This window comes from Thalassophryne amazonica, chromosome 5 (genome assembly GCF_902500255.1).
Source record: "Thalassophryne amazonica chromosome 5, fThaAma1.1, whole genome shotgun sequence".
In the NCBI taxonomy this organism is placed as follows: Eukaryota; Metazoa; Chordata; class Actinopteri; order Batrachoidiformes; family Batrachoididae; genus Thalassophryne; species Thalassophryne amazonica.
This window is the reverse complement of record NC_047107.1, coordinates 22,850,688-22,870,080: the sequence shown is the minus strand read 5'-3', so window position 1 is coordinate 22,870,080 and position 19,393 is coordinate 22,850,688. Positions and strand designations below refer to the sequence as shown.

At 39.6% G+C, this 19,393-nt stretch overlaps 1 protein-coding gene across 6 annotated transcripts in view; it reads left to right on the top strand.

Moving 5' to 3' along the window:
- Positions 1-19,393, top strand: part of gapvd1 (GTPase activating protein and VPS9 domains 1) — a 137,755-nt gene that overhangs the window by 94,802 nt on the left and 23,560 nt on the right. For all 6 annotated transcript variants that reach the window (XM_034169776.1, XM_034169781.1, XM_034169780.1 and 3 more), the window contains 4 exons: positions 9,952-10,086; positions 15,327-15,446; positions 15,693-15,770; positions 18,967-19,313. In XM_034169776.1, coding sequence (XP_034025667.1) covers positions 9,952-10,086; positions 15,327-15,446; positions 15,693-15,770; positions 18,967-19,313 — 680 coding nt within the window. The remainder of the gene's footprint in view (positions 1-9,951; positions 10,087-15,326; positions 15,447-15,692; positions 15,771-18,966; positions 19,314-19,393) is intronic.

Below are 19,393 nucleotides of genomic sequence, written 5' to 3'. Positions count from 1 at the left end.
TGTGGTTTAATCTGTTTTTTTTGAAGACCATTCTCACACTATGCTCAGCTTCATTTCTGCACTCTGTCCTAGAGGCACTCAAAAGAACAAAACAAAAAACCTCACGTTCCTCCTTAAAATATTAACTTTGGAAAATTTGTCCATCTAATAAACATCGCTAGTTGTTTTAGTGCATCCTCATAAAACACAGATTGTAACAATTTTGACAAATTCACCATCAAAGTCCACAAAAAACATTGATTTCACACTGTAAAAAAATCAGTTTTCCCTCGTTTCAGTGGAGCGTCTGGAGAGGCGTGGCCTGATGTCATCGAAATCAGGTTTTCTGACAGGTTCCTGTTTCTGAGTGTGAAATCAGGGCATATGGCAGCAAAAATAAACAATACGTCAGTATTTTTACAATTATTTATTTATTTAGAATAGTCAACTCATTTGACATTTTATTCCCTAATGTTGTGCGCTTTAATAATTCACAATTGATTCAAAACATTCAAAAATTGATTTTTAAAATAAAGTGGTCTGTTTTATTTGTTTCTTCTCACTTCCGTAAATGCAGTCACTAACTTTTCAGTGAGTTGCACTCCTCTCTGTGTCCTGGTTTGGAGGCGGGGTCAGCCTGCTCTGTGTGTGAGGGATGAACCAGCCAGTTGAAGTACTACATCACTCCATCTAGAAATATTAGATGAATAAATGGAATTTGTTCACTTACTTTTTTCTTTCAAACTGAGAAAAAATAAAATCCAAACTGTACCGACCCACATTTCTGTTGAATCACTGTCTCCATATGAGATCAGACGGCTGCATGTCAGTTTAGGCAAATAACACCACCAATTTATAAAGTTTTATATGAATTGGTGTAAGATTTCATGGAGGGGAAGTTCGCCGAAAGTGATGCTGCCTATAATGATTCTTAATCTGTACAGAGTGATGTTTTATGATATGCTGTAAAAATCTGCACAAAAATCAAACAAACTTAGTTTGTAACAAAGTATTGAAGCCAGTGTCGCAGACCAAACGGTCCCCCAAAAAACTGGTTCCCCCTGATGACGTGGTTCATGGATTAACACCTTGTTTCTGCTTCAGACTGCACACCACTCATCATCTATCTCTGCAACAGATATCTGAAGCTTTAGTATCACAATTATTTCAACATAAATTCAGCATTATTTTATCATAAAAGGTGGCGGAAGTGATCAGAGCGCCGCGGCTAAACGAGCTGCTAGCTGATGCGTTCACTGTGCAACAGACATTTCAAAGTGTCACGGAATTTCTCCTCCTTTCTGCTTAAAACATCTTCATTTCTGCTCAAAACTGACTTTAGAATGATTTAAGAGGTTTTACCTTTATCATCTAATGGTTAATAATCCCATTAATCCATCTGATTGCTTTGACGCATGCGTAGATGCAAAAGGCAGACTGATTTTTAGGGGCGGACCGTTCAGTCTGCGACACCGGTCTGGCATGACACATCATGTAACTAGTAAAAATAAACAACCAAAAAAAAAAAAACACTCTGCAGGGTAAACTCCTCATTTAAGATGAATGATGAGCTATAATCAGTTCAAAAATTTTTAATAAAAAAGGAATGTGTACTATTGCATGTACATTTATGAGCAAATGCTCCATCTATCCAATATTAATGTTTAATTGTTTTTAACATTTTAAACATTATTTATGACCTATGTGTAACATCAAAAGATGTAAAATGTAACACAAAATAATGAAATATGACACTTGCATCACATTTAACTTCAACTTAAACTGGTTCTAGTTGTGGCTCTTACAATAGATATAAAAACATTGCAAATTTTGAATGATTTCTTCTGTTGTGTTCCGCTTCCCACTGATGTATGACTCTTTTTTTTTTTTAATATGAGTCACTGATTTGTTTTTCACATTTCAATTCCAATGTTGAATATTCTTCAGGATTAAAAGTTCATTGTTCTTAGAAAGAATGTACTTTCTAACTGGTTGATTCCGTGTGAAATCAACCAGTTAGAAAAAAATTCCCAGGTCACCTCTCAGCCCTGGTCTGCAAATTTAATATGTTGTTCCTATTACAAACTTATGGCAAAATGCCAAATATTAGGTCTCTGTCTTGAAAACTCGAAATTTTCACATTTTGTGAAAACGGTGTTTTCTACCAACTTTGGACGTCAATAACTAGACTTCTGCTAATGTCACTGCATTGAAACTGTGCGTCCTAGGCTAACTTTTTTGTGGAGAGTTGGAAAATTATGGTGTATCTGGTATGATCTGCCATCTATAAAGGCCTCAAAATGGTAGCAAACCCATAATTTGACTTATCTGTCATATTTCTGATAGTGCCAAAATCAAGGAAATGTGCTATGGCGGTCATATTTGTTTTACCATGACTTCTGATGTGATTGAGCATTGCTATTAAGTTATATCATATATAAAGTTGTTTTATGGCAAATTTATGGTTGCTAGAATTGTGCTAATTTTCAAAAAGCCTTAAAATATGGTGATTTTCGACACCCCAAATGACAATGGAGGTAATTGTTAATCAAATTCATATTTTTGCCATGTATTCTTACACATCTCAAGATGGTATGTCGCAAAAATGATGATGTTTTTGAGATTCCTTCTGGTAGTATTGCATTGCACATCAGAGTAACATGCTTGTTACGCATGGTGAAATTACTAGAGTTAATAATATTTCAACAACTTATTAACCCCTGGCAAAAATTATGGAATCACCGGCCTCGGAGGATGTAGAAAAAAAGCAGATCACAGACATGACACAAAACTAAAGTAATTTCAAATGGCAACTTTCTGGCTTTAAGAAACACTATAAGAAATCAGGAAAAAAAAAATTGTGGCAGTCAGTAACGGCAGAGGGAAAAAAATATGGACCCACTCAATTCTGAGGAATAAATTATGGAATCATGAAAAACAAAAGAACGCTCCAACACATCACTAGTATTTTGTTGCACCACCTCTGGCTTTTATAACAGCTTGCAGTCTCTGAGGCATGGACTTAATGAGTGACAAACAGTACTCTTCATCAATCTGGCTCCAACTTTCTCTGATTGCTGTTGCCAGATCAGCTTTTTTCAGGTTGGAGCCTTGTCATGGACCATTTTCTTCAACTTTCACCAAAGATTTTCCATTGGATTAAGATCCGGACTATTTGCAGGCCATGACATTGACCATATGTGTCTTTTTGCAAGGAATGTTTTCACAGTTTTTGCTCTATGGCAAGATGCATTATCATCTTGAAAAATGATTTTATCATCCCCAAACATCCTTTCAATTGATGGGATAAGAAAAGTGTCCAAAATATCAACGTAAACTTCATCAATGACTGTGGAAATTTACATGTTCTCTTCAGGCAGTCATCTTTATAAATCTCATTGGAACGGCACCAAACAAAAGTTCCAGCATCATCACCTTGCCCAATGCAGATTTGAGATTCATCACTGAATATGACTTTCATCCAGTCATCCACAGTCCACGATTGCTTTTCCTTAGCCCATTGTAACCTTGTTTGTTTTCTGTTTAGGTGTTAATGATGGCTTTCGTTTAGCTTTTCTGTATGTAAATCCCATTTCCTTTAGGTGGTTTCTTACAGTTCGGTCACAGAGGTTGACTCCAGTTTCCTCCCATTCATTCCTCATTTGTTTTGTTGTGCATTTTTGATTTTTGAGACATATTGCTTTAAGTTTTCTGTCTTGACGCTTTGTCTTCCTTGGTCTACCAGTATGTTTGCCTTTAACAACCTTCCCATGTTGTTTATATTTGGTCCAGAGTTTAGACACAGCTGACTGTGAACAACCAACATCTTTTGCAACATTACGTGATGATTTACCCTCTTTTAAGAGTTTGATAATCCTCTCCTTTGTTTCAATTGACATCTCTTGTGTTGGAGCCATGATTCATGTCAGTCCACTTGGTACAACAGCTCTCCAAGGTGTGATCACTCCTTTTTAGATGCAGACTAACGAGCAGATCTGATTTGATGCAGGTGTTAGTTTTGGGGATGAAAATTTACAGGGTGATTCCATAATTTATTCCTCAGAATTGAGTGAGTCCATATTTTGTTCCCTCTGCTTGGTCTAAAAAAGTAACCGTTACTGACTGCAACAATTTTTTTTTCCTGATTTCTTATAGTGTTTCTTAAAGCCAAAAAGTTGCCATTTGAAATGACTTGAGTTTTGTGTCATGTCTGTGATCTGTTTTTTTTCTACAAAATTAAACAACTGAATGAACATCCTCCGAGGCCGGTGATTCCATAATTTTTGCCAGGGGTTGTATTTTTGCAGTCTGTGCAGTATCAAAACTATGAGATTCACAACACAACAATATATCTTGGTATGATATTTTATTTCACAACATAAGTTAATTCATCACAGATATTTCGCAACATTCATCGCACAATTCATCAGAAATGTAAGTTACATTTAATTGCAAAACACATCACGGATATTGTATTCTTACTGCAAATCATTATAAATTACACTAATGTTGTTAACACATTGCAAAAACCTGTCCCTGGACTTTCTACATTATCCTAATTGTACCTATTGAGAGGTCACAAGCTGCGTACTGAAACAAATCAGAGTTCTATTATGATGTATATACCATAAACATGTACTAGGAACTGACCAGTGCGCACACCATCACTTTAACAATCTTCCAGTGAATTCTGAATGTGCAAAAAGAATCACTAATCCATCACCTGTTTCATTTCAAAAGACCTGCACCCCTACTGTGTCGTGGAAAACAAATACATTTATTCATAGTTTTGTTGACATTTCCTTTTTCCAAATATAAAACAATATAATCTTAGACACGCTTTGCTCTCATGGCATTATTTGCCATACCACCTTTCTTGGCTCACTGCAGCACACTTGAATAGATCCTGAAATTAGCAGCTCTATGTACTCAATTGATTTAGAATCGAAAATTGAGTTTTGAATGGAAAATCTTTTGTGAACTCATGAATGGGAATCTAATCGAATTGTGAGATACTCCGAGACTCACACTCCTAGTGTGTAATGTTATCTGCACTCATCATTGTGCTTCGCTATCATCCTGTCTAACATCACACTCAGTCAGCAATGAATGAACCATTGATGCATTTTTTTTCCCCCTTCAAATATGGTTTCTCCTATACTGGAACCAGGTCCTCAACAGTCACATATTGCTGAGGTTGAGAATAAAAATATTGGTTAGCTAAAATTGCTAATTTCTCCAAAAATATATGTCCTATCAACTTTCTGTTTTTGCGTGTGAGTCCATAATGTAGTTAGCAACATCCGTTGTTCAGTTTGTAGCTTCTCCTAAAATATTTGTTCTATCACTGTTCCATTTTGGCAGCATTCTTCCTTGACTCAAAATACATAAGCATACCGAACGGCAAATGTCAGCTGTCCACAGTTTCTCTGCGATTGAAGTTGCATGCACACACAGCTGCTGCAAGCAGGTGCTTTTAATTTGACCAAAAAAAAAGACATTGGCTGAAGACATTAAAATCGCAACAGTTTTCACTGATTGTACCAACATGAGACTTAACTCAGTCATGTAAGAGCAACATAAAACTTAACAAAACTGAAAAAAACAATTGAACCACAAAAATACAATGAAACAATAACACTAACAACAATGTTAAACTAATTTGAGCCACAATAACACCATTTAAAACCTCAAACCTGTGAACTCCCATGCTGCAGTGCAGAACAATGCCCATTGTTTACTGGTTAGCTAAAATTGCTGATTTCTCCAAAAATATTTGTCCTGTCAACTTTCCATTTTCACAGCATTCATCCTTTACCAAAAATATATAAGCATACCAAATGAAAAATGTCAGCTCTCCCTAGTTTTTGCTTGATCAAAGCCATACACTGATTAACATCACTTTGAGCAGATGGGATGAGTTCATCAGTGAAATCACCTGCTGGAGTCAGTGGTTGCAAAGAAAACCTGCACCCTCTTGGCCCTTTCTGGAATACTTTTGACACCACTGGTGCATATGATAACAAGAACCTAAACAATTTAAAAATGCACTAAGATAGTAAATTAACATAAAAAATGTAAATAAAAGGGTTGAGTTCTTCTTCTAAAAACTGTTGAGGTCTAAGGTTATAAAAACATTCTGTACTCACACCATTCCAACTCATTATAGAAACATTGCACAATTTATTACCACCCTTGAAAAATGTCATATGCCTATTTTATAAATACTATCCACTCTAGAGCCCATGGATCCCCATGAGCAACGCAGTAGTTTATTTTATTCCACTTTGCATAGGTCCACTCCTGTCTGAAGGTGCACTGACATGAGCATGCCTGACTCACAGAATAGCACGAATGTTGTCGTGACAATCCCACCCGCTGTGTTCACAGCTGGACGCTGTTCTTTGTTCCACCAGCTGCCACGTGCTCTGTGTTGGACGCCGCATATATAAAATAATTATTTTGTGGGGGATACTTTTTTTTTTTCTCCAAATTGGCTGTTGAAAACGGCTCTAATCGCATCCTGAATCATGGAGGAGGCTGCAGCCGGAGCCTAACTACTTGCAGAAAGCATTTTGAGCTGCCTAAAAAGGTAATTATTTGTCATGTTTACATTGTCATGGCTTGATTAAAACAGTTGCATGTTCTTTCCTTCTTGTGTGCAGCTGTTAAAGTATGTTTATAACAGATTTAACTTCTTGTTATAATCCTTCAGATGAGCTGCACTCTGCGATCCGCTGACATCACCACTCGCTCTGTTCACTTCTTTTTTACTCCGCTTGACAAGCTGCATGTCGTGTTGGAGATTAGATCATGCCACATAGCACGACATTTGTGCATGAAAGATTTTTTTTGAACATCTCAAAATTCTCTGTGCGCAATAGCACGCACTGGTGCACCTCTGGCGTCCTGTCTGCACCCCTTAAAGATGAGTTTACTCTCCGGCTTGACACAGTTCATGCTAGTGCGTGAGTCAAAGGCATGCTCGTGTCAGTGCACCTTTACTCTCTGGCAGTAAATGAGCTGATCAAATTTCACTAGAGCTTGTGAAAAAACGTGCAGCACATTAGCCAATTAAATTTTCTCTTGAATACCAGAGCAAGGTGGGCCATTTTGTGAATTGATGATAGATTTTTATTGAACTTGGAAAAAAGTTGTACCTATTCCAGAGTTAAGCAGCTCAGTGTGATAAGGAGTTTGGTGACCATTATGTAGACCTGGTTTTAATTCTTGATCATGCAACCTGCCTGTGTTCTTGAACAAGTCCCCCAGATGTAAATAGGTGCTGGTTCTGCCTGAGAAAGTACTCTGCAGTGGACGGGTATCCCATCCAGGAGGAGTCGTAGGCTGTTATCTGTTTCATGTTACAGAACCCAGGGATAAGCACTGCCACAAAAGGGTGCCAGACCTATATAGGACTTGACTAGGGCACAATTATTACAATATTCGCCAATCGTGATTATTTTTCATATTCGTGCACATTTTTCATATTCGTGATTACCATGAATTATTTATTTTATCCACAAAGTTGCATAAAACAACTCAGAATCTGACATCATCGCGCTGCAGCAGCAGCCGCATGCAGCATCGCTGCCTCACTGCCTCACTCACTCTGTTTCCCTCTCGTCTTGGTCGGATGGTTAGCAAGGCTTGGATAATAACATGGAGGATGAGGAGGTTCTGGTTCCATATGTAAACTTTGCCATAAAAAAGTGCCGGTCAAAAGCGCCAACACAACAAATCTGAAACATCTACAGACCCACTATCCACAGCAATACGCCAAACTTGGAAAGACCACACCAGCACAATCACCAGCTGGTGCACCCTGTCAACTGGCTCTTGGCGAATGTGAGTTTCTTGATGTTCAAAACATCATTAAATTGCTCTTATTCATTAAAGTGTACAGCACAGAATGTGTATCATTAAAGCTAATTATACTACGATAGTAGAATATAAAGAAGGAAAAAAATAGACATATTTGTCAATCACAATTATTTGTCTGACAATTAATCATCTTCAGAATTCCTAATCGTGACAGCCCAAGTACCGACTTCAAGTTAAGTCAGGTCTTGGAGCATGTGTTGGTGCTGTGCTTTGCCACATTCACGATACCAGGGATGTGGCTGGGGATCTGGATGGCAGCCATTAGGGATGTGAATTGTACAACAACTCGCAATTCGATTCCGATTCTTGGGGTGACGATTCGATTCAGAATCGATTTTTGATTAAAAGAGCTCTGAGAAATAGTTATATTACTTAAAAAATGCTTATGTTTAAGAAAATGCAGCTTTACAAGGTTAATCAAGTGATTGTAGATGTAAATTTACTTATCTACTTTGCTCGTTCAGAGTTGGCTGTCAGTTTAGCGAAGCGCTGGTCAGTAGTCGGCAGGTACCGCTGCTCCCCTCTTTTAGCTCCAGGTGATGGCGTAGCATGTGGGCTTGCGGATTTGAAGTGTTTCCGAAGTACTTGACTTTCATTTTGCAGATTTTGCACACTGCATAAGTCATGTCAAGCTCCTTCTTACGCAGCAAATAATAAAATCCAAAATGCGCTCATACATTTGCCTTCAGCAAAGACGGTGCTGGCTAAATTAACTCTTCGTCCGCCATGCTAAGCTGCAGCTCACGAATGTTTGAAGCATGCCGGACCCTCCCCTCGCGGGAATGCTGCAGTACGGAAGCCGTTGCCTGACAAACAGTACACACAGTGAGTAAGCAAGAAAATGTTTAAAAAAATGCTTTTTAAAATTCGATTCTTGGACATTTTGGATCGATTCAGAATCGTAATAAATAAGAATCGCGATTCGGACGTGAATCAATTTTTTTCCGGCCCCTAGCAGCCACCCAGGCAGACAACCAGTCCATTCCCACATATCTAAAATGACCAGCTACCTGCTGCACGCAGGTGAAACATGGGCATCCCTTGTCCTTCTCCAGCCCTCAACACTCAGGAACCTGTGTGCAGGATTATGCACAGAGAAACACTGTCAACGTTGAGGCTCCACCACAGTGCAAGCGATGCTCCTGACAGCAGTCATCTCCAGAGCTACGACTTCCTTTTTCAGAGTGGATGCCGTAACAATTTGAGGTGGATCTGTGGTGGCGCCAGTCAAATTCTAAAATTAATTAACATTGTGAGCTGAAGCATCTTGGTAATAAATGGCGTGTAATAAAACTTGGTGAAATGAAAATAGTTAAAATGTGATCACAGCCAGAAAATGTTGCATGCTTTTAAAACATTTTTATTTTATTACTTATTTTGATATAGTAAGTTTGAGCATTTTGGTCATCGTTGGATGTTTGCGCTCTACATGGCCTTCTAGTTTTGACAGTGAGCTTTTGAAAACCAGTGTTTTGTGAAAACCAGCTGAGTGTTTCATTAACAGCACGTGTTTCTTGGAAAAGTCTGAGCCTTATGTTAATTGAAGTAGTACACCATTTCAATATGCGCCGCTGCATTGAAATGACATGCATGAGCGTCTTGATTGCTTTTTGTTCCATTTGCTGCCCCTGTTCTGCTCGGTAATAGAGCACGGTTGGAGGCTTGCTTGGAGTAGAACGCTTGTTTCATGGCTAGGCAGCAGAAAACTGCACTCTGAAGAGCACTTCACCAACACATTATTTCTAACGAGCATGCAAATGAGTACTGCTGTTCATATGGAGCCTCTGGGTTCAACCCAACAGCTCCACTGGGTAGCCAGAGAATTGGCCGTACTAGCTTTACGATTTTCTTTGGCAGTTATAAGACATGATAATGTATGCTTTATTTGATTTCATACATATGTGCGCACTTGGTTACTCTTTAATCTTATCAGTGGGTGGAGCACTGTAGAAAGTAAATAATCTGTCGCAAACTGCCATGACGACAGTGTGCATCCACAATTGAAGTGAGGGCATACAAACATTCTTACCTCAGATGTTTTTTAATAAATAGTTTTTTTTCCTTGTGTTTTTTTTTTTTTTTTAACAGAGGCCCCGGACCTAAAGCAGGAGGAGCGTCTGCAGGAACTGGAGAGCTGCTCAGGTGTTGGCAGCACCTCAGATGACACCGAGGTCAGAGAGGTCAGCTCAAGGCCCAGCACACCAGGTCTCAGTGTTGTCTCAGGTACTTATCTTCCTGTCCTGCTCTCTTCGGGTTTGTGTAGCAGATAGGCAAAATATTTGTGGATTTTTGTGATTAAAGCACTACATTTTCAGGATTATTAACCCGTTTATTCCCAGATTTTTTGGGGGGAGTTGTGGAAAAAGTTGAATTAGTACCTTTGAGATTTTTTTTTTATTATTGTGAGTAGAAAATGACAGTAATACACTTCAGGGACAATTAATTAAATATTGACTGGCTATGGTGGGCAAGTGATTATACTAAGACAGCACAAATTTTGTTAAATCAAGAAACTTGTTTCAAACTTACTGACTGGATCAAACAAAACATGTCGCTTCATCATGATAGGACTTTACATTTTACACCACCAGTTCAGCTGTGAGCAGCAGGTTGGCTGGAAGACATCAAAAGCTAGGGGCTGTCTGGACTATACAGTGGGACAGCAAATGATGCAATGTTAAAATTAGACATCCCAGGCATGATAAATGGTCATTGAATACACATTCCAAGCATCCCAGGACAAATATGAATTATTTGGGCCAAGACAGACTACATTAGTTTTTTTCACTCAGAATTCTACTCACAGCACCCATAATGACAAAATGCAAAGTTGTACCCTCAAAATTTTTGCAAATTTATTAAAAATAAAAAATAAGAAATCGCTTGTACATAAGTATTCACATCGTTTGTTCAATACATTGTTGCTGCACCTTTGGCAGCAATTACAGCCTCAAGTCTTCTTGAATATGATGTCACAAGCTTGGTGCACCTATCTTTGGGCAGCTTTGCAGCACCTCTCAAACTCCATCAGGTTGGATGGGGTGTGTCAGTGCACAGTCATTTTCAGATCTCACCAGAGATGTTCAGTTGGATTCAGGTCTGGGTTCTGGCTGGGCCACTCAAGGACATTCACAGAATTGTCCTGAAGCCACTCCTTTGCATTTATCTTTCTGTCAATCCTGACTAGTCTCCCAGCTCCTGCCACTGAAAAACATCCCCACAGCATGATGCTGCCACCACCATGCTTCACTGTAAGGATGGTGCCTGATTTCCTCCAAACATGACACCTGGCATTTACACCAAAAAGTTAAAATTTTTTCATCAGACCAGAGAATTTTGTTTGTCATGGTCTGAGAGTCCTTCGGGTGCCTTTTATCAAACTCCAGGCAGGCTGCCATGTGACTTTTACTAAGGAGTGGCTTTCATCTGGCACTCTACCATACAGGCCTGATTGGTGGATTTTTATAGAGATGGTTGTCCTTCTGGAAGGTTCTTCTTTCTCCACAGAGGAATGCTGGAACTCTGACAGAATGACCATCGGGTTCTTGGTCACCTCCCTAACTAAGGCCCTTCTCCCTCTGTTGTTCAGTTTAGATGGGCGGCCAGCTCTAGGAAGAGTCCTGGTGGATCCCAACTTCTTCCATTTAAGGATGATGGAGGCCACTGTGCTCATTGGGATCTTCAAAGCAGCAGAAATGTTTCTGTACCCTTCCCCAGATTTATGCCTCAAGACAATCCTGTCTCAGAGGTCTACAGAAAATTCCTTTGACTTCGTGCTTGGTTTGTGCTCTGACATGCACTGTCAACTGTGGAACCTTCTATGTAGACAGGTGTGTCTTTCCAAATCATGTCCAATCAACTGGATTTACCCCAGGTGGACTCCAATTAAGCTGTAGAAACATCTCAAGGATGATCAGTGGAAACAGGATAAACCTGAGCTCAATTTTGAGCGTCATGGCAAAGGCTGTGAATACTTATGTACATGATTTCTTAGTTGTTGTTTTTTTTAATATATAAATTTGCATAAATCTCTCCCACCCCTGTACCCCGCAAAAACAACCTTTTTCACATTATCATTATGGGTATTGTGTGTACAGTTTTGAGTTAAAAAAAAAAATAAATCATCTGTTTTAGAATTAGGCTGTAACATAACAAAATGTGGAAAAGTGAAGTGCTATGTATACTTTCTGGATGCATTGTACTTTAAGCATAACATTGGTTCCAGAGGTCATTGACCCCATAGGTCATTAGAGGTCAGCTCTGGGATGCCTCCCATTTCTGAAAATAAACTTGGCATACATATTCTAAATAGTTCATTTTGAATATGTATGTATGGCAAATTTTATGTTTTTGTCACAAAGATGCATAATTACACTCAACAAAAATATAAACGCAACACTTTTGGTTTTGCTCCCATTTTGTATGAGATGAACTCAAAGATCTGAAACTTTTTCCACATACACAATATCACCATTTCCCTCAAATATTGTTCACAAACCAGTCTAAATCTGTGATAGTGAGCACTTCTCCTTTGCTGAGATAATCCATCCCACCTCACAGGTGTGCCATACCAAGATGCTGATTAGACACCATGATTAGTGCACAGGTGTGCCTTAGACTGTCCACAATAAAAGGCCACTCTGAAAGGTGCAGTTTTGTTTTATTGGGGGGGGATACCAGTCAGTATCTGGTGTGACCACCATTTGCCTCATGCAGTGCAACACATCTCCTTCACATAGAGTTGATCAGGTTGTCAATTGTGGCCTGTGGAATGTTGGTCCACTCCTCTTCAATGGCTGTGCGAAGTTGCTGGATATTGGCAGGAACTGGTACACGCTGTCGTATACGCCGGTCTAGAGCATCCCAAACATGCTCAATGGGTGACATGTCCGGTGAGTATGCCAGCCATGCAAGAACTGGGACATTTTCAGCTTCCAAGAATTGTGTACAGATCCTTGCAACATGGGGCTGTGCATTATCCTGCTGCAACATGAGGTGATGTTCTTGGATGTATGGCACAACAATGGGCCTCAGGATCTCGTCACGGTATCTCTGTGCATTCAAAATGCCATCAATAAAATGCACCTGTGTTCTTCGTCCATAACAGACGCCTGCCCACACCATAACCCCATCGCCACCATGGGCCACCCGATCCACAACACTGACATCAGAAAACCGCTCACCCACACGACGCCACACACGCTGCCTGCCATCTGCCTGGACAGTGTGAACCGGGATTCATGCATGAAGAGAACACCTCTCCAACGTGCCAAACGCCAACGAATGTGAGCATTTGCCCACTCAAGTCGGTTACGATGACGAACTGGAGTCAGGTCGAGACCCCGATGAGGACGACGAGCATGCAGATGAGCTTCCCTGAGACGGTTTCTGACAGTTTGTGCAGAAATTCTTTGGTTATGCAAACCGATTGTTCCAGCAGCTGTCCGAGTGGCTGGTCTCAGACGATCTTGGAGGTGAACATGCTGGATGTGGAGGTCCTGGGCTGGTGTGGTTACACGTGGTCTGCGGTTGTGAGGCTGGTTGGATGTACTGCCAAATTCTCTGAAACGCCTTTGGAGACGGCTTATGGTAGAGAAATGAACATTCAATACACGAGCAACAGCTCTGGTTGACATTCTTGCTGTCAGCATGCCAATTGCACGCTCCCTCAAATCTTGCGACATCTGTGGCATTGTGCTGTGTGATAAAACTGCACCTTTCAGAGTGGCCTTTTATTGTGGGCAGTCTAAGGCACACCTGTGCACTAATTAATCATGGTGTCTAATCAGCATCTTGATTTGGCACACCTGTGAGGTGGGATGGATTATCTCAGCAAAGGAGAAGTGCTCACTATCACAGATTTAGACTGGTTTGTCAACAATATTTGAGGGAAATGGTGATATTGTGTATGTGGAAAAAGTTTTAGATCTTTGAGTTCATCTCATACAAAATAGGAGCAAAACCAAAAGTGTTGCGTTTATATTTTTGTTGAGTGTATTTTGCCAATCTGCTGCACTATAACTGGTGGTGGAACATGTAAAGTCCTATCACAGTGAAGCAACATGTGAATATGTTTTAACAGGTTTCTTGATTTAACAAAATTTGTGTTGTGTTGAGATACAATTTTACGTCATTTCCTCAGAGCCAGTCAATATTTAATATTGTTAGAGGTCAATAGGGCTGTTCATGTTATATAGTGGAAAAAATAAAAGTTGTGAGAGACTTCTGGTTGTTTTTGGTCCACTTGGGGTTTTATAGGTGCAGACCAAACTTGAATTCAATCAGATAAGATTTAGAGGTCCCCCAGAGTGACACATTTTCCTCTCCCTCCGTTGGCGAGGCAACCTCACCCTAACGGGAGAAGACTCTGATGCTCTTATTTTCTTTTACAGGTACTTGTGATGGCTTCTAATTGCAAAAAAGTGGTGGTTGATTGGTCACCCAGAGGAGAACATTACTGGAAGTAGTCTCCCCTTTTTGCTTATTTGGGGAAAATTGTTGCTTTGTGAGGGACCCCTAAACAATGTCTGATTACAATAAAGTTTTGTAACATTTGACGTCTTGAACAGGTGTAGAGGTCAGTGACCTCTCATGACCTTCAGAGGTCACAATTGAAATGCCTGCATACCTGAAAATAAACTTTGTGCCATATAGTAATACTTCTGAAAATTTGGTGCTTTTATCACATAATGCATAATGTACCTTCTACCGCTGCACTGGGTCAACTTAAACAAGCTGAGTGTGTTCTTAACCAGGTCGAGTAGTTTGAGTTTTCTTTTTTGTGAAATCAATATCAACACAGAAAGGTCAAGATATCATTGAATTAGTACAAATTGAAGAGAACAAACAATAAGATCTTAATAAATAATAGAAGTGTAAATGAAAACAAATTTAGCACCAGGATTTGGACAGAAAACAATGGAGTTGAAGCTAAGCTAGTTTTTTGGAGTAAAGATCACATCAAAAACAAATGGGTCAGTGGGTGTTTCTATTTTTTTTTTTTTTTTTTTTTTTTTTCTCCAGTCTGATGTGGGTTAATGTTGGTTGGCGTTTCTTTTGGCCCAGGTTGAATTGCTACAGTGACATACATGAAGTAGTATACTAAATTAAAAAGCAGTAGTGACGTTCCTGGCTCAGTTCACAGGAAGCCTTCCCAAGGGATCCAGACTATCCAGTCGATGGATAGTCTGCATCTGATGATCATTCTTACCTGTGTCATCCGCCTAACCCATGGGAGCTTATGGTACCAATTTAAAGTTCCCAGCAGAGACCTCTGTGCGAGATATAATACAGCATAATCTTAAGAGAAAAATAAGCTCTTTTGTTTGAGAACGGTTGAGCAAGGCAGCTGCACAGCCGAAGCATCTCAATGTAGAGGTGACATTTCTGCGACTTTTGTCCCAATTGTCAACACAAGCTGTTTGTGTCTTTTTTTTCTTTTTTTTTTTTTTTTGTTATGGCAGGTATCAGTGCAACTTCAGAAGACATACCAAACAAAATCGAGGACCTGCGGTCAGAGTGCAGCTCAGACTTTGGAGGGAAGGACTCTGTGGCCAGTCCAGATGGGGAGGAGACAGGCCACGGTAGGAGAGTGTCACATTCCCCACTAGGCCAGCGAATGGCCCGTGTCTGTCTGGTCAAAGTATCAATATCCAAAGCCATCAGTCTCTCTCACTTAAACACCTGCTACCAAACTGCGGTTTAGTTTTAGTCACACATTTTATGTTGTCAGTAGTATGGTGGGGTTAATCCTCGTTTTAGTTTGACATTATTAACTGTTTTTATTTATTATTAACTTGGTAACTCTATCCTATCAATTCTTATTCCAGGGGCACACAATCTGACCTCTCCGCCTTCACAGTCTGATTCCTTACTGGCCATGTTTGATCCCCTCTCATCTGCTGAAGGTAATTTGTACTCCCAGAAAGCTCAGAACCCAGACTCAGCTAGAAATGATTCTCATTAAAACCCAATTCCCAATGTAGCGAGCACGCAGAACAGCATGACCTGTGTGGAATTAAAAAGAAGACTGCAACGAGTTTTTTCCCCAGTTACTGGACGTGGCACTAAAGGGGAATGTGCAGAAATGTTGTTTCATCTGGTCCAGTTAATGTTCCATGTTGTCCTTTGCAGTCTTCTGTTTCTACCCTCGTGGGTTTTGTTTGCAGTGTGTGGTGAGTTGAAATTGAGAGGAATGCTGTGCATGTCTGTGGCAAGGTGAAGAGCTGACAGGTTGAGAGACCTCACCCCAGGCTCTTTGGCTCTGTCCCCTTGTCACACTGTGCTCATGGCACAGTGTTGCCTTTGGAAGCTTTTCAGGAGAGAGGGAGTCTACCCTTGGAACAGGTGGCCTACCTACACCTAGGGCTCATCTCCCACTAATGTCTCTCTTTAACATCCTCCTCCACATTTGGATTTTTTTCTTCTGCTGTTTTTTTTTCCTTCCAGTGTTAAGCAGCTGCTGTTTGAGTCAGGTGGTGTTCAGCAAACATATGATGTTACTCTGTCTCTTAGTAGATTTAATAGTAAGATTTAGTTTTTCAAAAAACATGTATTTGGGTGGGTGGGGTCAAGAATTCCACAGTTAGTCTCACTACGGGGGGGCTGCAGTTTAAATATCAGCTAGAATTGAAAGGTGTGGTCACATTTGATTTTAGTTTTGTTTATCTTACAGTCATGGAAAGATTTCAGCACAACTATAATTTGGTTTCTTAGTGTTCAAATAAAGAATTCACAATCTTATATCTGCAGTTATAATCAAATTTTATGCGAAAGTGCTAAAAAATAACAGAAGTAAAATAGAAACTGGTGGACGCACCCAACAAATATAGGCTAGCTGAGATCACATTGGAAAGAACTCTGGATAATATTGTAACAGATTTTGTATGAAACCTCTGCTGGATATGACCAGATGGGTAACACAGCACTCACACAGGTCTGCTGTGTCAGATATCTCTAATATAGCCAAGTGGCCTCTGTATGCGTACATATCACGCAGAAACCAGGGAGACCTGGCATTTTCCGTTTGGTATACTTATGTATTTTGGGTCAAGGATGAATGCTGCAAGAACAGAAAGTTGATAAGACAAATATTTTTGGAGAAATTAGCAATTTTAGCTAACCAGTAAACAATGGACAATGTGCTGTAATGCACCATGGGACTTCGGGGTTTTGGGGTTTTAAATGTTATTATGGTTCATGTTAGTTTAACAGTGTTGTTAGTGTTATTAATTTGTGTTTTTGTAGTTCAAGTCGTCTAGTCAGTTGTTTCATGTTGTCGTTACCTTGACTGAAGTATTGCTTTTGATGTCCTCCACCACGTCTCTGTTTGTGCATGTGTAAAAATTAAAAGCACCTGCGTGCAGCAGAATGCAGAAAAAAACAAAAAGCTCTGTGTGCATGCAACTGGGGACAGCTGACATTTGCTGTTTTTATGTTTACGTATTTTGGGTCAAGGATGAACGCTGTGAAAACAAAGTTGATAGGACTAATATTTTGGAGAAATTAGCCATTTAACTAACCAGTAAATAATGGTTATTATAAAACGCTTATTTCCATTGTGGTCCATTTAAAAATCCAATGACAAAATAGAATTAATAATAAAATATAATAATTATGATAATAATAATAATAGTGTGTATGTGATAACAACCTAAACAATTTCTAAATACATTAATACAATAAATTAACATTAAAAACTTACATAATTAACAGGAAATGACTGGGTTGAGTTCCTCATCTAATTATTGAGGTCGAAGGTTCTAAAAACATTCTGGGCTCACACACTATTCCAACTCATTATGCATACTTTGCTTAGCCATCTATTTTATAAACACTACCCAATCTAGAGCCCATGGATCCCCACGGGCAACATGCTAGTTAATATTAATGTTTGTTGCTGGTACTTGGGCGATACACTTATCTCTCGGTAAGATACATATCGCAACACTTTGGTGCCTATTCTACACATTGCCCATAATGATTCTGTTTAAAATGTGATTAACTTAACAGTATAATGTTTTTTGTTTGTTTTTTGTTTTGTTTTTGTAATACTAGAACATGGGGAAAAGTCAAAGATTACCCATCTAAAGATTATATACCACAAATCATATTTAAAAAATAAGATGCACATCACATTTTTGAGTTTCTTCTCCCCAGGAGAGCCCAACTGCATATTTGGTAATTAAATACTTAAAATGCTTTTTTGAAGCAAACCACTTCCTTCGAATGTACTACTCACATCACTATGCTGCATAAAAAGCAGCATAAATATTTGTCGATAGTGTTGTGCAGTGTGCACATAACTGTGAGATCTACTACAACTCATCAGGCAGCTGAACTCTTTTTGCTATATTGGTTTAATATTGAAAATTAGATAGCGAGTTAAGCGCCACTGGGCTTGCAGTGTATCCAGCCATCCGGGCCTGTAGCATATCTGGACTTGCGAAAGCGCAGTGCATCTCAGCTGATTGTCACTTCTTAAAGTACATATTCATCAGTGCACTCTTTGATCTCCAGGGAAACATCTCAGTCTGCCATTTTTCTTTGTCTTTTTCCAACAGACGTGACGTCACATAATACTCAGATTCCGTCTACATTGCATCCACTTTAAAGATGGATTCTCATATGGTAAAAAGTAAATACTGAGATGTAGTATTGATTACACCCTTCCTCCCAAATAAACTGCTGTTAGTTACTTTTTTACTTTGTTGGCCAAAATGAATCAGTGGGGAGACTAAAAATTTCATCAGTTTTATCAGATGATTTTAAGTGTGCACATTTACTCCATGTCAAATATCAGCAATACAATCAGCTGTAAATTTGTGATATACCACAAAAATGAAGGTACCGAATTTTCTGGAGTATGTCACACCAGAGTACTAGTTGCAGGACCTCCCAAACTAGTAAAAATACTTTACTTAATTAGATTTCAATACAGTGTAAGTTTTATGAAAAATCAAAAGGGACTTAAACCTAGAATGAGACCTGCTGTTTAGGGAAGCCTGATCAGTTGTATGTATAAATTACAATACTTCCCAATTTAATTGTTGAAATGTAAATTGTATAAATACACTCAAAATACTTTAACTTTTACGGTTGCAGGTTCTTCTACTGGAACAATAGTGAGACCCAAAGTGCATTATGCCAGACCTCCTCACCCTCCCCCTGACCCCCCCATTCCAGAAGCCTCTGCTCTGGGACCAGAAACACGCCACTCTCTTTTTGCGCCGCACTGCTTGGTCCAGGCTGAGCTCGAACAGTCCAAGCAGCGCCACTCTTTCCCCGACAGGCTGGTCCGTAGTCGCAGTTCTGACATTGTGTGTCCCGGCCGCCGACCCACAAGTGACCCTGGCCTGAATCGACGGGTAGCGGTCGAAGAGCGTGACCCATCTGGGTCCTTCGTCTTAGGACCATCCTCATCTCCCAGCAAGGACTCCCTCAAAGGAGAGGTAACTAGCTGTAGTTTTAACTAATGCAACAACACAGGTTAAAATCACATCAACTAATGTGTGTACGAAGTCTAATATTT